General features: G+C 40.1%; 1 protein-coding gene across 4 annotated transcripts in view; it reads left to right on the forward strand.

Moving 5' to 3' along the window:
* KIF13B (kinesin family member 13B) overlaps nucleotides 1-16,952 on the forward strand; it is a 132,762-nt gene that overhangs the window by 75,921 nt on the left and 39,889 nt on the right. For all 4 annotated transcript variants that reach the window (XM_064651151.1, XM_064651153.1, XM_064651152.1 and 1 more), the window contains exons 14-25: nucleotides 822-952; nucleotides 2,016-2,102; nucleotides 2,495-2,685; nucleotides 4,171-4,381; nucleotides 7,449-7,611; nucleotides 8,596-8,742; nucleotides 9,220-9,369; nucleotides 10,018-10,146; nucleotides 11,440-11,610; nucleotides 12,535-12,692; nucleotides 13,640-13,772; nucleotides 14,785-14,919. In XM_064651151.1, the coding sequence (XP_064507221.1) occupies nucleotides 822-952; nucleotides 2,016-2,102; nucleotides 2,495-2,685; nucleotides 4,171-4,381; nucleotides 7,449-7,611; nucleotides 8,596-8,742; nucleotides 9,220-9,369; nucleotides 10,018-10,146; nucleotides 11,440-11,610; nucleotides 12,535-12,692; nucleotides 13,640-13,772; nucleotides 14,785-14,919 (1,806 nt within the window). The remainder of the gene's footprint in view (nucleotides 1-821; nucleotides 953-2,015; nucleotides 2,103-2,494; nucleotides 2,686-4,170; nucleotides 4,382-7,448; nucleotides 7,612-8,595; nucleotides 8,743-9,219; nucleotides 9,370-10,017; nucleotides 10,147-11,439; nucleotides 11,611-12,534; nucleotides 12,693-13,639; nucleotides 13,773-14,784; nucleotides 14,920-16,952) is intronic.

Consider the following 16,952-nt stretch of genomic DNA (forward strand, 5'->3'; position numbering starts at 1 on the left):
GAAATTCTTTTGATAAAGTGACTTAGGCCTGGTTTTCCTAAAATCCTGAGATTAAACTCAGAGTATGCTGCCCACATTCCCTTCAATGCTGAGCTGTGTGTGCACTGGGTCTGACAACTGCTGAAGAACAACTTGAGCTGGCCTGTCTGTTGCATCTGTTCCCTAAAAATTACTTAGAGATGCCTAAAAAAGAAATTTCAGCCCCAAAAGGATTGTCCAGCCCTGGCACTGCTGCCCAGGGCTGTGGTGGAGTCGCCATCCCTGGAGGGATTTAAAAGCTGTGTGGATGTAGGGGACATGGGTCAGTGGTGGCCTTGGCAGTGCTGAGGGAACACTTGGAACTTGATGTTCAAGGTCTTTTCCAACCTAAATTATTCTATAATTCTGTGTGTGGAGTGATCCTTCATCTGCCAAATCCCTCCTGCCTCTAGTACCTCAGGAATTTCTTTCCTAAGGTGTTGCTGATCCGGATGGAACCTGTGCAATAGCCATGGATCTGTGAACCTCCCTTATTTCCTCTTTGGAATTCTTTATACCTTTAGCTTCTACAGCGTCCCAAGGCACTGAATTCCACAATTAAATTATAAAACTCTCTTCATTTTTGGATTTAACTGTTGCCTGTAAACTTTCCTGAGTGCTCCCTGCTTGCTACTGTAAGACAAAGCATTGATTTGCTTCCAATGCTTCCTTCTTTTTCCCTCTAAGGGAAGTATTAAAGAGCTGTCAAATTTTGGAACTAGATGACAAGATACATCCAGAAGGAGATAGAACTAGTGAACTTTTGCAATCCCTTGCTAAAGTCTAAATTAATTTCTCCCCAGGAGCACACGTTAATAGGCTCAGACAACTCCCAAGATATCCAGCTGTGTGGAATGGGAATTCTTCCTGAGCACTGCATCATAGACATCACCCCAGAAGGCCAGGTTATGTTAACTCCTCAAAAAAATACTAGGTAAAGTTAAAAAATACAGCTCCAGTTTTATAATAATTGTCATTTTATTTAGTATAGTATGATTAGTGGTGCAAAAAGATACTTGGAAAATAAGCTTTTCTATCTGTTCTGAAGCAAGAAAATTCTACTTCTTGTATCCTGATTTTACATTTTAATTGTCATCTGCCTCTCTCTCAGTTCTCAATTCATGTGCTTCATTCTAATGAGATTTCTCTCAGAGATGGTGTTTGTAGCCCAAGTTTTCAAAGAGGGGATGAGTAAATTTATGTGCCTTCAACAAGTAGATACTCCCTGATTTGCAGCTGCAGAGATGTAACTCTATCCAAGTTTGAATTAATTTTCTAGGAAATCTGTTGATATGCAAAGAGCTGCTGAAGCATTTGTTGCTTTATTTGATTAAGTAGCACTACTTGAGAAGCAGATGGTACATTCAAATTGATCACAAGATGACATGCAGTGTCAGCATCTCCAGTAATTTCTTGTTAACACACAAAATTCACCCTTTTCACATTTACCCTGAGCTGTAGCTGATCCTGCTTGCAGCAGATTGGAGTGGATGGCACCCTGAGATTCCCTTCAAATTTGAGTTATCCTACAATCCTATTTTCAAACTTAATCTGACTCTGAAATAAAAGTAGTTTCTGATTATTTTAATTAGTTTATTGTCTTTAAGCTATTTAAGTAGCAAAGGTGTCTAATGTCTTATTCAAAAATTTCTGCTTTTTGTCAGTATTTCAAAGCAGTGTGAAAGTATTTCTTTCTAGTGACATTTTTTTTTTCAGGCCCTTCCTTTTTAAGCTCTAATTTTACTGCTCAGACACAGTGTCATAATATCTGTCTAAATATACTGAAATTCATAAGCTTAAGAGATCAAAACAAGCCGAGTTTGAGGAGTGTATGAAACTGGGTAGATCAGTGAACTTTCTGGGGATATTTTGTCTGTTTGCAAGACATAAACCTGTTCTCCTACCCTTACTTGTTCCAGTAAAGAAAATAGTATAGGGAGGGGAAAAAATTAAGCCTTATATAGATGCATTTGCTTTAGATTTTTTCCTCTTCACAGGACGTTTGTAAATGGTTCTGCTGTCGTGTGTCCAATCCAACTCCATCATGGAGACAGGATCCTGTGGGGAAACAACCACTTCTTCAGGTACAAAAGATATCAAAGGAGTTGTGTGTTTGCCCCAACCCTCTGAAATACCTTAAAGATCGGTGGATTTAAATGATAATCTAAAACTTCATTGTTTTTTTTAAGCTTGAAAGAAGAATTTGCATAAAAAGCAAGATATCAGTTCATTATTGCCTCTAAATTGTTTGGATGTGGAACAACTGAAAAATTTCATGATGTATAATTGATAATATCAGGTACTCTATTATTAATAGAGTACAGAATGGATTGGTTAGTTTGCCTTCTACTCCCAAACTACACTCACTGGAGATCAACAAATTTTGAAAGGGAAGAATCTACTGATTTGGATTTCAGATCTGTGTTTCAGACTTGAGCAATTAATGGTTCTTTAACAATTTCCCTCTTATTTAAAGGCTGAATTTGCCAAAGAAGAAAAAGAAGGCAGATCATGAGGATGAGGAGCGGGACAACTCCATGAAGTGCAGTAACAGTGTGGAGCAGCTGGATGTAGATGGAGACAATTCCAGTGAAGTGTCCAGTGAGATCAACTTCAGCTATGAATATGCCCAGATGGAAGTCACTATGAAGGCCCTGGGTAGTAATGGTAAGAAGCACCAGAAATTATTGGGAATATGAACAGAATATGAGGTTCCATCTTCAGGGACTCTTCAACCACGAACGTTTCCCCTCATAACTTCCCACTGGAGAATTTTCCTTGTGACTGACTCATCAGAGCCATCTTTGTACTTGAGGAGGAAAAATGTCCATGGCAGCCTGTTTGCTTTGGCAGTTCTTGTGGAGGGAAAAGCCAAAGCTGGAATACTGGTGGAAGTGCAGCCTCAAATCAAAGTGTTTTCTCTTTGTTGTTTATTTTTCTTGTGTTATGTCTCACTCAGGCATTAACTGCGGGGATTTCTGTCTCTGAAAGCATGTTCTTTAATTTTTGTGGTCTTATGTAGCTGTCTCAGAATGGGATTATTTTGGGAAACAGGAGGAAGGGGTTTTTTCAGCTTGGTCTGTCCCTTTTCTTAATTCTCTTAAATCATCTGTCCAGTATGTTCTGTAGAGGTTTGTTCTGCTCCACAGTTCAGCAGCATTTTTAAAATATTTTTTAAAATACATTTAAATATAAATAAAACACATTTTATTATACTTTACATATTAAAGTTTAAATACATAAACATTAAATAAGTAAATAACAAAATGTATTTTGTTACATTTTACGTATCAGTATGTAAATCTATAAATGTATAGATATATAGAAGAAATATATAATCTATAAAGACATAAAAATACAGATAAGAAATATATAAAATATATAGTATATATAGAATGTATGCTAATATAGAAAATACATATTATATATTAAACATATAACTATATGTAAAATATAAAAAATATATAAGAAGTATATACTATATAAAATATATAAATACATAAGAAAATATAAGAAATAAAAATTTAATAGATAAGAAATATATATTATATAAAAATATATAATATAATATATAAGCTGATATATAAAATATATATTAATACGATATGTAAAATATATAAATATATGTAAGAAATATATAATATATAAAATATATAAATATATAAGAAATATATACTATATAAAATATATAAATATATAAGAAAAATATGATGCATAAATATTTAATCCATAAGAAATATATTATATAAAATATATAATATAATATATATGTTAATATATGAAATAAACATATATTAATACGATATGTAAAATGTATAACTACATGTGAAATATATAAATATATATAAGAAACTGATAATGTATAAAATATAACATATATGACACATATAATATATAAAAATATATAATATATAAGAAATATATAATATATAGTAGGTGTAATATATTATATGTTAATGTATAAAATAAATACTATATATTAAATATATAACCATAAGTAAAACACAGAAATGTTTTAAATATTTTAAGAGAAGTTGCAACAAAAATGTAGTCCCTTTTTCCATGATAACTGTGTTTCCATCACACATCACAAGGACACTCCTTGACACGGATTTCACTGTGCCACCTTCTTTATCTCCCACATCTGCTCAGATCCGATGCAGTCAATCCTGCAGAGCCTGGAGCAGCAGCACGAGGAGGAGAAGAGATCTGCCCTGGAGAGGCAGAGGCTGATGTACGAGCACGAGCTGGAGCAGCTCCGGAGGCGGCTGTCGCCGGAGAAGCAGCATTTCCGCAGCATGGACCGGTTCTCCTTCCACTCTCCCAGCGCCCAGCAGCGCCTGAGGCAGTGGGCCGAGGAGAGGTGGGTCAGCACAACTCAACAGCAGCAGCATTCAGGCAAAGTTCTCCAGTGCTTCTGAATTTTGGAAGGTTTTAATTGTGTTGCAAAGCTCTGATGAGTTTCTGGCAGGACTCCTGGAGAGCTTGGGGAGGGCACAGCCGAAATATCAGTCTAAGAATTGTAGAATGACTGAACAGTTTGGGTTAGAGGGCACCTCAAAGCTCATCTCATTCCAATGCCCTGCCATGAGCAGGGACACCTTCCACTAGAGCAGCTCCAAGCCCCATCCAGCACCTCCAGAATAATCAGATTTATAATGGTGGAAAAGCTGAGAAAGAATGAGTTCCTGCTTTGTTCTTAAGGATAAACTCTATCCTATTCAGCAACAAATTTGACTAAAGATGAGGTGATTGGAAGAAATTTTGAGACTCCTGTATGAGTTTGTTCTGTGGATCATGATTCAGCTGCTGGAAGGTTGTTTTTCCTCTTGACTTGGATCTGACAGACCTGACAACCACAGGAGTGCAGAAAGAAAAGGGAGTAAGAGGATGGTACAAAGAATTTTAAACCAGAGCATTGCAAAAGCAATTTAATAACCACAGAGGGGTCACTGTCCTCTCTGCCTCCTCCTGAGGTTTTTTACTTCAGCCCCTCCATGATGTTCTCCAGTGTTGCTGTCAAAAAGAGCAGCAGTGGGAGGAAGATGAAACTTAACCCTAAATCAATGAGTATGAAAAAGACATTGTCATGAGAAAATACAAATCTAATATATGGGGCTAGAAAAGCAACTTTTGAAGTAGAAAATATTTGAGACAGTCTAGCGAGGTGCGTGGCTGGAATATTTTGTGGTTCCAGGTTCCTGTGCTGCACAGTTGACTCTCTCTCTCACACTTGCCAGGAAGGCCAGTGAGCAAGTGGGTCATGTTGTCTGAATAAACCTTTCTCTGTAAGATGGAACATCCACAGCTGTGGTGGGAAAGCTCTGGAATGAGCCACACAATAGCTGACTGTTCAGCAGATGCATGGAGAGGTCTCCAAAGCCATCAGTATCCTAATTTTCATACTGCTAAATTCATAGTGATAATTTTTTTTTTCAGAAGAAATTTAATTTAATTCACCTGATTTTTGTGTTAAAATTCATAGAATGGTTTGGGTGGGAAGGGACCATAAAGCTCATCTCATTCCAACCCCCTGCCACGGGCAGGGACACTTTCCACTATCCCAGGTTGCTCCAAGCCCCATCCATCCTGGCCTTGGACATTTCCAGGAATGGGGCAGCCACAGTTTCTCTGGGCAACCTGTACCAGGGCCTCAGTGCCCTCACAGGGAAGGATTTCTTCCCATTATCCCATCTAACCCTGTCCTATTCCAGTGGAAATCCATTCCCCCTTGTCCTGTCCCTCCATCCCTTATCCCAAGTCCCTCTCTGGCTCTCCTGGAGCCCCTTTAGGCGTTGGAAGGGGCTCTCAGGTCTCCCTGGAGCCTTCTCTTCTCCTGGTGGACACCCTCAGCTCTCCCAGCCTGTCTCCAGAGCAGAGAGTTCCCAGCCCTTGGAGCATCTCCGTGGCCTCCTCTGGATTTGCTCCAGCAGCTCCATGTCCTTGTGATGTTGAGGGTCCCAGGGCTGGACACCAGGATGTTTTACAGGACAGTGTCAAATGCTTTGCATGAGTTCAGGTGGATGACATCAGTTGCTCTTCTCTCATCCCTCACCTCTGTATTCCACTGTACAGTGCCACCAAATTTTTAAGGCATGATTTGCCCTTAGTGAAGCCACACTGGCTGTCACCAGTCACCTCCTTATCTTCCATGTGCCTTAGCACAGCTTCCAGGAGGATCTGCTCCATGATCTTGATGGCCATGGAGGTGGGACTGGCCAGGCTGCAGTTCTCTGGGTCTTCCTTATTTCCCTTTTTAAAATTGGGAATTATGTTTCCGCTTTTCCAGTCAGTGGGAACTTCACCAGACTGCTACAGCTTCTCAAATATAATGGACGGTGTCTGAGCCACTAAATCCATCAGTTCCCTCAGGACCCACAGGTGGATTTCATCAGATCCCATGGATTTGTGCTCCTTTATGTTCCTTAGATGGTCTCAAACCTGATCTTCTCCTGCAGTGGGTGGTTCATTATTCTCCCAGTCCCTGCTTTCACCTTCTATAACTTGGATGGAACACTTGATGGTGAAGACCAAGGCAGAAAAGCTGTTGAGTACCTGAGCCTTCTCCATGTCCTGGGTAACCAGGTCTCCTGTTTCTTTCCAAGAGGGCCCACATTTTCCTTAGTCTTCCTCCACACGGGAGCTGTTCTTGTCCTTGACATCCTTGGCCAGGTTTAATTCTGTCAGGACTTCAGCTTTCCTAGCCTGATTCCTGTCTGCTTGGACAGGTTCTCTATATTCCTCCCAGGCTACTTGTCCTTGCTTTCACCCTCTGTAGAATTGATTTTATGTTTGAGTTGGTCCAGAAGCTCCTTGTTCATCCACACAGCCCTCCTGGCATTTTTGCCTGACTGCATCTTCATAGGGATTCGTCACTCCTGAGCTTGGAGGAGACAATCCTTGGATATCAACCAGCTTCCTTGGGCCCCTTTTCCCTCCAGGGCGTTATCCCATGTGACTCTACCAAGCAGATTCCTAAAGAGGCCAAAGTTTTCTCTCCTAAAGCCCAGGGTCACGAGCTTGCTGTGTGCCCTCCCTGCTTCCCTGAGGATCTGGAACTCCCCTATTTCATGGTCACTGCAGCCCAGACTGCCCTTGAGCTTCACATTCCCCACCAACCTCTCCTTGCTGATGAGAACAAGGTCCAGCATGGCACTTCTCCTCCTTGGCTCCTCTGTCATTTGGAGAAAGAAGTTATCACCAAGACATTCCGGGAACTTCCTGGATTGCTTATGTTCTGTTGTGTTTTCCCTCCAACAGATACCGGGGTGCTTGAATTCCCCCCAGTGTAATGTCACCTGTCCCTTCCCTCCCTTTAATCCTAACCAATAAGCTCCCAGTTGGCCCCTCATGCCTTTGTTTTGCACTCGGTTTCAGTACTTAAATATCATGATTTTTCCTGTCTCCCCCTCCCACTCCCCTTCTTTCAGAGAAGAAATGTTGACCCACAGCCTGAGGAAGCTGCGAGAGCAGATTGTTAAAGCCAATTTGTACGTGAGAGAAGCCAATTTTATCGGAGAGGAGCTGGACAAGAGGACAGAGTACAAAGTGACCCTCCAGATCCCAGCTTCAAGCCTTAATGCCAACAGTAAGGTAAGGTCACCCTGATGGGATTATATTGTTGTTTTAGTAAATTTGCCTCTCAGTGTTCATATTTCTTTTATTTTGAATTTAATGGTCAAGATATTTTGCCAGTCACGTGCATTAGATATGGCTCTGTTAGACCATGCTACATCCTTATTTTATTCCATGAAAATCCTATAATGTGCCATAAATGGTACATGTTTTGGTGCAAGACCTTTCCACTGGTGTTGAAGTTCACACTTACTTCTGTTGCAGAGTGACAAAATCTGTGCAGGTTGGGTACCATCTATTTCAAGTATTTACCATCATTTGCATCATCCCAGTGAGCTGTGAAAATGCTGCCACCCCCATTGTGGAGGGAGCACCTGGAGCAGAGAGGATTTGGATTATTTGTTCTCAGTCATCTTAGAAATTTTGGAAGGAGGGAGCTGAACCCAGACTTCCCTGTCTCAGGCTGGCTACCTAAGCTGGTGTTATTTCTGTCCTTCAAGTTAATATTTGGGTGATACTCGGGCCATTGTTAGTACAGTACGTGGATTTTATTCCAGGTTTATAATTTTTATCAGTTGTTTTAGAAGTTTTTCTCACAGTCCTCTGGAGAAGACACATCCAGAAACAGGATGATGAAGGGGGTTAAGTGTCTGCACAATTGAAAGTTGCAGGCAGTAGTAACTTTAGCTGGAACTCCAGGCCTGCTGTAACTTGAGGATATTTGTGAAATGCTTAAATGTTCCCATTTCTAACACTTATGCAGGGTGAAAATCCAGGGAAACTAGTGCCTGTAGCTCTGATTAGATTCCCAGTTAAACTGAACACAAATACACTATGACAGCTGAACTCAGAGTCTGTCACGCTTGGATTTGGTTGCTCAAGCTGGAACAAAAAAAGAACAGACTTTTCCTAAAGATATTCTCAACTTTGTGTTAGTTTTAAACTATTTCTTCCTTGTTGTGACACAAATGCCTCACTGATATCTCTTTAATTGCTTCCCAGAGAGGTGCAATTCTCAGCGAGCCTGCTATCCAGGTGAGAAGGAAGGGGAAAGGCAAACAGATCTGGTCACTGGAAAAGCTGGAGAATCGATTGGTGGATATGAGGGATCTTTACCAGGAGTGGAAAGACTGTGAGGAAGACAACCCAGTAAGTAGAAAGTACTCCAGTCATTGTTCTGATGGAATTACATCCTGTTAAATTTTCAAGAGGGGGGTTGGGTGGAGGTGAGGAGTGAATATGGAAAGAGCTACGTTTTCCTGAGGTTTTGCTTTTCCTAATACAGAGGGGATCTTCAGCATTTCATTAACACTTATCTTGTCACTTTGATGCCTGTTTGCATGCATAGTTTGGTGACAGAACAAATCATATAATAAGAAGCAGTAAGTAATACAACAGCAGTTAATGTTCAGGAATCTGACAAAGTTAAGGAGAACTTGCTGAGGATGGGCCTTATCCGAAGTAAAAGGGCCTAATCCAAAGTCAAATTCTTTTCCATTCTTCCTGTGACCTAATCTGTCCTCTTGCTTGAGTCCCTTTTTCTTTCACCAGGCTGGTTGTGCAAGACTTAGGAAAGTGTTTCCTGGGAAGTTTGATTTCCTTGCATTGTTGTGAACTTGCTTGCAGGTGATGAGATCTTACTTCAGGAGAGCTGACCCGTTCTACGACGAGCAGGAAAACCACAGCCTTATTGGAGTAGCCAATGTTTTCCTTGAGTGCCTGTTCTATGATGTGAAGCTACAATATGCAGTTCCAATCATCAATCAGAAGGGAGAGGTTTGTCATTCTCCTATAATCCATCGTTACTCAACTGTTTAATTACAGCCTGTGGGTCTTATTACCAGTTTATGGTAGATACTTTCCAGTTTCGTGTGCACAAGCTCTTTGCTAACAATATGGAATTATGCAAGTCCCATAATACCTGACTGTTGCTCTGAATCCCAGCACAGTGATTGTGAAAGGAGAAGGCTTTGTGAACATCTTTTTGAGTGAAATAGCCCAAAATAAATAGTAGAACAAGTATGAGCTATAGCTCCACTGGTTTCACTGACTGGCATCAAGAGTAAGTTTTTAAATATATACTGTGAGAACAACTTCAGAGGCAGCAGAGCATCCCAGGCAACATCCTCTGTGCTGTGCCTCATGTGTGCACTTTGGAGACTCTCTAGAGACTGGTTTGAAGGTGAGATTGTTCCCAAAGTCACTCCAGTTGCTCATTTCTTCATGGTTTTTACAACAAAGGCTCTTTGATTCTTGCTCCAAAGCAAGTTCTTCGTGTGGTGCAACAAATGCCGAGAACAAGAGCAATAAAAAAAAGGATAAAATATTGGCTACTTACAGACTAGAAACAGCAGTAGTTGTAGAAGGGGATGAACTTGTCACTGTTTTCTGGCACACAGGTAATTTTTACTCCTTTCTTACCAGGTATCAGGTCGTCTCCACGTTGAAGTTGTTCGAGTGAGTGGAGAGATCGACGACAGGCTGGTGGGAGGTGAGGATGGTCCTGACTGTTCCAGTGAAAACGATGTTCAGGAGAGAAAACTTGTCTGCAGGGTGAGTTCCAGGAGTATCCCAACCTCTGAACAACCTTCTCTCTTTCCATCCCAAGTCTTAAAGAACTTCTTGGCTTCTGGCTCTTGGATGTCTCTTTGTAACCTCGTTTTGTTTCTGGAGAGGCTGAAATAATACAAGATAATTAGATGGGGTTTGGTCCTTTCATTAACTGTGTTTAAATGCCAAAGTCTCACCCCAGGAAGTTTATTACTGTCTTGGAAGCCTTGGAAGATCTATGTGTTAGGATTAGTGCCATAATAGTTAATTGAAAAGGAGTCACAGAATGTAATAAACTCCCATCATTTTGTGAATCATTCTCTCTCAATATTTCTTTCTCTATATATTAAATATTCTGGGAAATATATGTAGTGTGTTTATTACTGTTAATAATAAAAAGAAAATTAGTAGGAAGTATTTACTAGCAGTTCTGTGCTGTAGTAAAACACAAGGTAGACCAAGGTACAGGTAAAAAAAAGCAAAAGGCCAAAAGAATTAGAGGAAGTGGTCCCCAACCTTGCTGACTTCTGGACAATATGAACAGTTTGGGAGAAATTGTACTTTTTTTTCCCATTTGTTTATCCTGTTCCATAGAACTCCATGTCCTTACAAGCAAGATGGGACATTGTGGGAGGAAACATTCCCCTGAGGATCCTGAGTGCTGCCTTACTGTTGAAGTCTAACTAATTTGATCTTAATTTGACAAATGGAGAATAGAGGCTTATTAAATACATGGTTAATTTGATGGCTTTGTTTAGATCAGAATGAGTATTCAAAACCTTTTGTTTCTGTTTGGCTTTGATTTTGAAAAAGAGGGGACAGGCTACTTTTGCATTGTTGGGGTTGGTTTTGTGTTGTTTCCTGCATCACAGAATAAGGACAAGCAGTATTTTATAACAAGGATTTTTGGAGAACAGAGGAGCCAATTGTGGTGGAAGTATGAGATTTTTAATGTGTTCCTCTTCTATTACAATGTTTTTGGTGTATATTTCACCATTGAAAACTAGCAAAATGTTTTGGTGTGTTTGTAAAATTCATCCCCTTGGTTTCTACTCCCAAGAAATATGAATGAATGTCTGGTGACATCTAGTGACAGTGTTCAACTGCTGCACTCAAATATTGTCTCCAATGAGTTTCAATGCAGAAATTCTATTTTCTAAAATCTTCTGCCTTGCTGCTTTTATTTTTTTGTTATCCTTTGCAGTGGAACAGACTAACTTTGTTCTACCAGGAGATATTTTTCATTCCGTGCCTAATGAATAAATGCTTTTCCCGTGTTTCTCATCTCTTTTCTAGATTAAAATACTTCAAGCTACAGGTTTGCCACAGCACCTCTCCAACTTTGTGTTCTGCAAATACACATTCTGGGATCAACTGGAGCCTGTCAGTGTTGCACCTGAGGTGGATCCTTCCCAATCTTCCATCAGCAAGGAGCCACGGTGCATGGTGGTCTTTGATCACTGCAATGTAATTAAATTTTCTGTTTTATTAATGAAACTCTAAGGCAGGCAAAGCAGTTTTATGCTTCTGTAACAGTTTTAGTTGCCTCTTTGCTCACATTGTAATATTTCAGGAGGTTGGTACCCTACTAATACCGTTTTTAATAAGGACTTAAACATCTTCAGAGTCCATTTAAGTTTGATTCTTCTACACTGTTCACCTGTACAAAACTCAGAGGTGAAGTGAATTAATAAAGGAAAACATCTGTTCAGCAGAGAGACTTAGGTTAAAGTTTACCCACAGTAAAAATTCAGTGTGATTGAAGGAGATACTCATATGAGTCCATTTGATGTCTATAGCTGAGCTGATCACTCTACACTGATGTAATGAGGAGAAATGTCCCAGTCCTGGGACGTGATCCCTGTTATCCTGATGTAGATGTTGAAGTTGGATTGTTAGAACAGACTATTTCTTCCCATTGCCTTTGGAGCAGCTGAGTGGAGGCGTCTTTAACAGAGACATCTAAAGTCAAGTTGGCTGAATCCCAGCCAAATCACCTCAGTTCTCATCATGTTCTATCATTCCTCATTACACTGAGCGATTTATTCCACTTATCATTCATGAAATGGATATAACACCTTCTGAGGAGTTTTGATTTTCAGATTCTGAACATTAGAACATATGATTTCGTTATTTTTGAACCACTGGATCAAGGCTTGGAAAAGCCTATGGTCATTTTTCAGCTCTTTATAGACTTTAATCTTTAGAAAATCACGTACCTTTGCTTTGCCTCCTGATTTTACAAACCGAGGTGGCAGCTCTTCCTTTCCTCTAAATTGTGTCTTGGGGACCAGGGTGACTTTGTTAAATGCTTATATTAAAGTCGAGGCAGTAAATCTCACGGCCTTCAGTTTTGTAGTCACAGTCATCAACCCCATTTGTCCCTCACAGGAAGTTTCTGTCAATATTTCTGAAGACTTCATGGAACACCTCTATGATGGTGCTTTGGCCATCGAGGTTTATGGGCACAAGCAGAGTGGTGACCGCAAAAATCCAGCCCTGTGGGATTTGGGAATAATTCAGGCCAAAACACGCAGCCTTCGTGACAGGTAAATATGGAAAATGGATCCTTAGGTTGGAACTGTGGAAAAATCACTGTCTGAGGTGCCCAGTTTTGAAACAGGTTTGGGGGAAGTAATCAAATGTTGAACTGAAGACCACTGTGAATCCATTAATTCTTGGCCGTGAAATGCCATCCCTGTAATGCTTCCTTTGGAATGGTTGTATTGCTTATTATCTCAATTGAAATAAATATGCAAACAATATGGTAATTCAACCTGAAAGAGGGGATTGCTTGTTTGCTGGCAGCCATTTGTTGTCCCAAAAATAAACTTACAGTAGCATTTTCTTAAAAGTGAGTTGTTTTACCTCTCTGATTAGACGGCAGCTCAGCATCTTAATTTATTGGCAGTTATTTCTCTTTTTACTTCCAGCTCGTGTTGAGCATGTTGAGTATTAAGCTGTATATGGGGAAGTTTAAAAGAAAAGTCAGGAATATATGGCAAAGAAAAGGTGGGAAAACATGCTGTAAAATAGTGAGTTATGTTTGGCAGCTGAGCAATGAGTACCTCTGTCCTTTCAAATTTTGAAGTTCTACAGAAGTGGCCATTTCTTCTTTGAGCTCTTGGAAGAATTGGAGAGAAGGCAGTGATATGATGAAGTTCAGGAAAGTGCTCTGAATCTTGAAAGCTTGTGAGACAATGTCATATTTCACTCTGCTGTCTTCTGTGTAAATCTGATTGCCCTGACAACACTGGGCTTCTGTGGCTGGAGTTGAGACCAGAGCTTAAATGTGGGATTGGGGTTTGTGTTGGAATCAAGAAAAGGCTGAATTCTGATGTTTGACTAAAATATCTATCAGTAAAATTTATGAGTAATCCTACATAAAAATGGTGCTGCTTCAATCTGCAGCCTGAGCTAATGCTTTGGGATTTTTCTTCCTTTTTAATTTGGGGGAAGAGAACCCAAAAGAACCACTATTTAATGTGTTCTGCAGGTGGAGTGAAGTGACCCGCAAAGTAGAACTGTGGGTTCAAATTCTGGAGCTGAATGAGAATGGGGAATATTGCCCAGTGGAGGTGACTCCTGCCAAGGATGTCAGCACAGGAGGCATCTTCCAGCTCAGGCAGGTAAGGTGGCACGGGCAGGATTTCAGCTGTGGGAAAAGCACAGAAAAAGCAAAGAAACTTTTTATTTTGCGTGGTGAAAGGGTCATGTCCAAGCTCAGGTACAAAATATGAGATTGTGTAAAACACATATGAGGTACAAGAAAGTGGAGTCCCTCTGCCAGTGTGAAAAATTCCACTGTAAAGGTGATCAAAGGCTTCCCTGGAATCTTTTTGCCCTGTTCTGTGATAGCACCTGGTAGAAAGGACACCAATCTCCACTGAACTTAATTATTTTTTAAAGAGGTCCAGAGTTCCCCTTTATTTGATCCTTCCAGCCAAGCACTCCTTTGTTCTTTGAGTTCTACATGCATTAAATTGTTAATGCTTAACTGAATAGTTGACATTTTTAAATGATAAGCCATTGCCCAGAGAACACAGGGAGTTAGTAAAAGTTAGATACAGGCTGCACCTCTGACCTTGCCAACTCCTTAGATTTTTGTTTTCTTTTTTATTATTATTATTATTATTTCTTTTTTTTTTTTTTCTTTATGGTTTTACTGCAGAGCAGTTGCTTTGCTGCACTGATAGCATCAGTGGGTCAGAATTTTCAGTCAGGGAGACCAGAGTCAGGAAAAGTTCACTGAAATTCCAGCAGCTCACCAAATTATTTACACTCCTCTTTTGTAGTTGGGGAAGAGATCCTATTTTCCACCTTCAGAAGTATTAAAAATAAATTCCTTTAAGTGTGTTTGAAAACCCTTCAGAAAAGTAAACTGGGGAGTTCAGCTGAATGCTGAACTATTGCTTTTTTTTCTGTGGATACATAAATCCTGTAAACATAAATCCTTGCAACAGAAGGGGGATCTCTTGAACACTGGGTCATTGGGATTCTCAAACTGACCACTTTGTTCTTCCCAAAATAAAAATATAATGTTGCTTGCCAGTGGCTGCCAGTAGAGGTCTCTCTGGAATTAAGCTTTCAGCACTTTATAAGCCTTTTTTTCCAAGCATTTCAAATTGTTCTTTTGGGCAGGGGCAATCTCGACGGATTCAGGTCGAAGTGAGATCTGTGCAGGAATCTGGGACCTTGCCACTGATGGAGGAATCAATATTGTCTGTTGGCATTGGCTGTGTTCAAATAAAACATGTCCAGTCACAAAATTATCAGGTAAGAGTGAATATTTCATGTCAGTTCTGGCTATTTCTGAGACATGTAAAGCCATAAACTGATGTTCTGTTTGCTGCAGTTGAAGTCAACTCCATATGTTTCAAGTTTTGGGTTGGTTTGGGGGAATATTTTTTTGAACCTACTTGAATGTATAAATCAAGGTCAAGATGAATTATCAGAACTGCTTTGATGGTGGGTTTAGAGATTATTCAGGGCAGTTTAAACCTCTGTCCTTCAGAAATTGTTGTGGAAGATCTTCCTCTTAATCAAAAATCATTTTCCCTGGCAAAAAGAATATTTTTAAGACCACCTTCTGTGTCTTTTCTGGTTTTGGCTGATTTTTTTTCCCTATCCTTAAATGCCACAGCCTTAACACACCACTCAAAGAAGAAAAGGAAATGCCAGTGTTCCTAAAATTCATTAGGAGTTTGTCCTGTAGTTTTTACTTAAAATATTATTAGACATGGCAGCAATTTTAAGTAAGTATTCAAATTAAAATAAACCAGTTGAACATATATTCAAATAGTGTCCAGTTACAAACGTTAGAATTACATGAGCCAGTTGTGGCCCACAGTATGTGTTGGCCAATTGTTTGACAACCTCACACACAACTGCACCTCATGTTAAACAGCAAATATATGGATCTCTTTTTAGGGATTGTCCTCTTGCAGTGCTCCCATCGGTTTTTTTGGTGCAGTTTGATTTTTTTCCCCAACAAATAAATTAAAATTCCATTGCTTTTCAGAGGTAACAAGCCAGAATCTGGTGCAACAGAACGAGCAAGTCTTTGGGCTTGTTTGATTAACAGCCCTGCTTGAGCAAGGCCAACTAAATGTCAAGTAGTTTATGGAAAACCAGGAGATGTCCCAAAATGGTTACACTTTTGACAGAGTATGATTCAATCTATGTCTGCTCCCCTTTTTTTTGCTGAATTATTATGGCTTTTCCTTTCAGATTGGTACTTGGGGTTTTTTGTTGTCTCTTAACCTGAGTGTTCCCCTCCCCTTATGTGTCAGGGTGCAAAAAGGGGAATTTTTTCCTACTTTTGCAGAAATCTCCCTTTCCAGCAGCATCCTGGGCAAATTATTGCTGTTGTTCCCCATTATTCTTCTCCTAGTGACTCCGCTTGCAGCCTTTGCATCACAGCAGTCCCCCATACCCACATTTCCTTCCTATAAAGTCAGGAAACTCCTGAATGGAGCATGTTTCCCTCCTGAGACAGAATGATTGATTCTTCCAAATTTTCCTTGAAAGCTCTCACAGACCCACAATGTACAAGGGCCCCTTTTAGCCTGGTTTGTAAGGACAGGTCCCAGGTGAGCATCCCCTCTGCCTCACCCTGTGAATTCCTGATCCATTGACCGGTTTCAATCTTATCCCACAGAGCTGCCAATCCCCAAAATAGTACATTCTTTCAAAAAGAAAGACTTAAACTCCACTTGAGAAGAGAGAGAGACTAGTGAGTTGTGCCTGACACTGATAACCCCCATGGGAAAGGGCTACTGAAAGCCAAGTTTCATTAGCCCTGCTGCTCACAATGGCCTTCAGACCTGAGCACCTGGATTTTTAGTCCCCTTATTAGCATTTCTCTTATCTCAAGTAAATCAGTATCTATGGAATGTGAAAGATTTTCTAAAGACCTTGAACTCAGGAAATGCCTCTTCTATATGGCTTTTTAATTTTAGCTTAGCGAAGTTTTTGCTTTCATTATTAAGATACAAAAGTAGACTCCAGGGGCTCGTTATTACTTAAATAGATAAGTGATAACTCCATGAGGATTGGAGCTCTCATTCCTTTTCCATTCACTGTGAGGAGGGGCAGTTGTGCTCAGTGCAAGTGGCTCTGCTTGTGGTGAAGGTCGAGGATTAAAGGTGGTGTCTGGCATCAGAAAATAAGGGAAATAAAATGTTGAAGGTCTACATTGTGACTCCTGCTGTGGCTGTCATCCCAATTCCTTGATAATTCACAAAGATGTTTGCAGTTCTTCTTTAAATGCTGCATCAAACTTGCCTCAAATCCTTTGTGCACACCTT

The sequence above is a fragment of the Pseudopipra pipra genome, chromosome 3 (genome assembly GCF_036250125.1).
Source record: "Pseudopipra pipra isolate bDixPip1 chromosome 3, bDixPip1.hap1, whole genome shotgun sequence".
In the NCBI taxonomy this organism is placed as follows: Eukaryota; Metazoa; Chordata; class Aves; order Passeriformes; family Pipridae; genus Pseudopipra; species Pseudopipra pipra.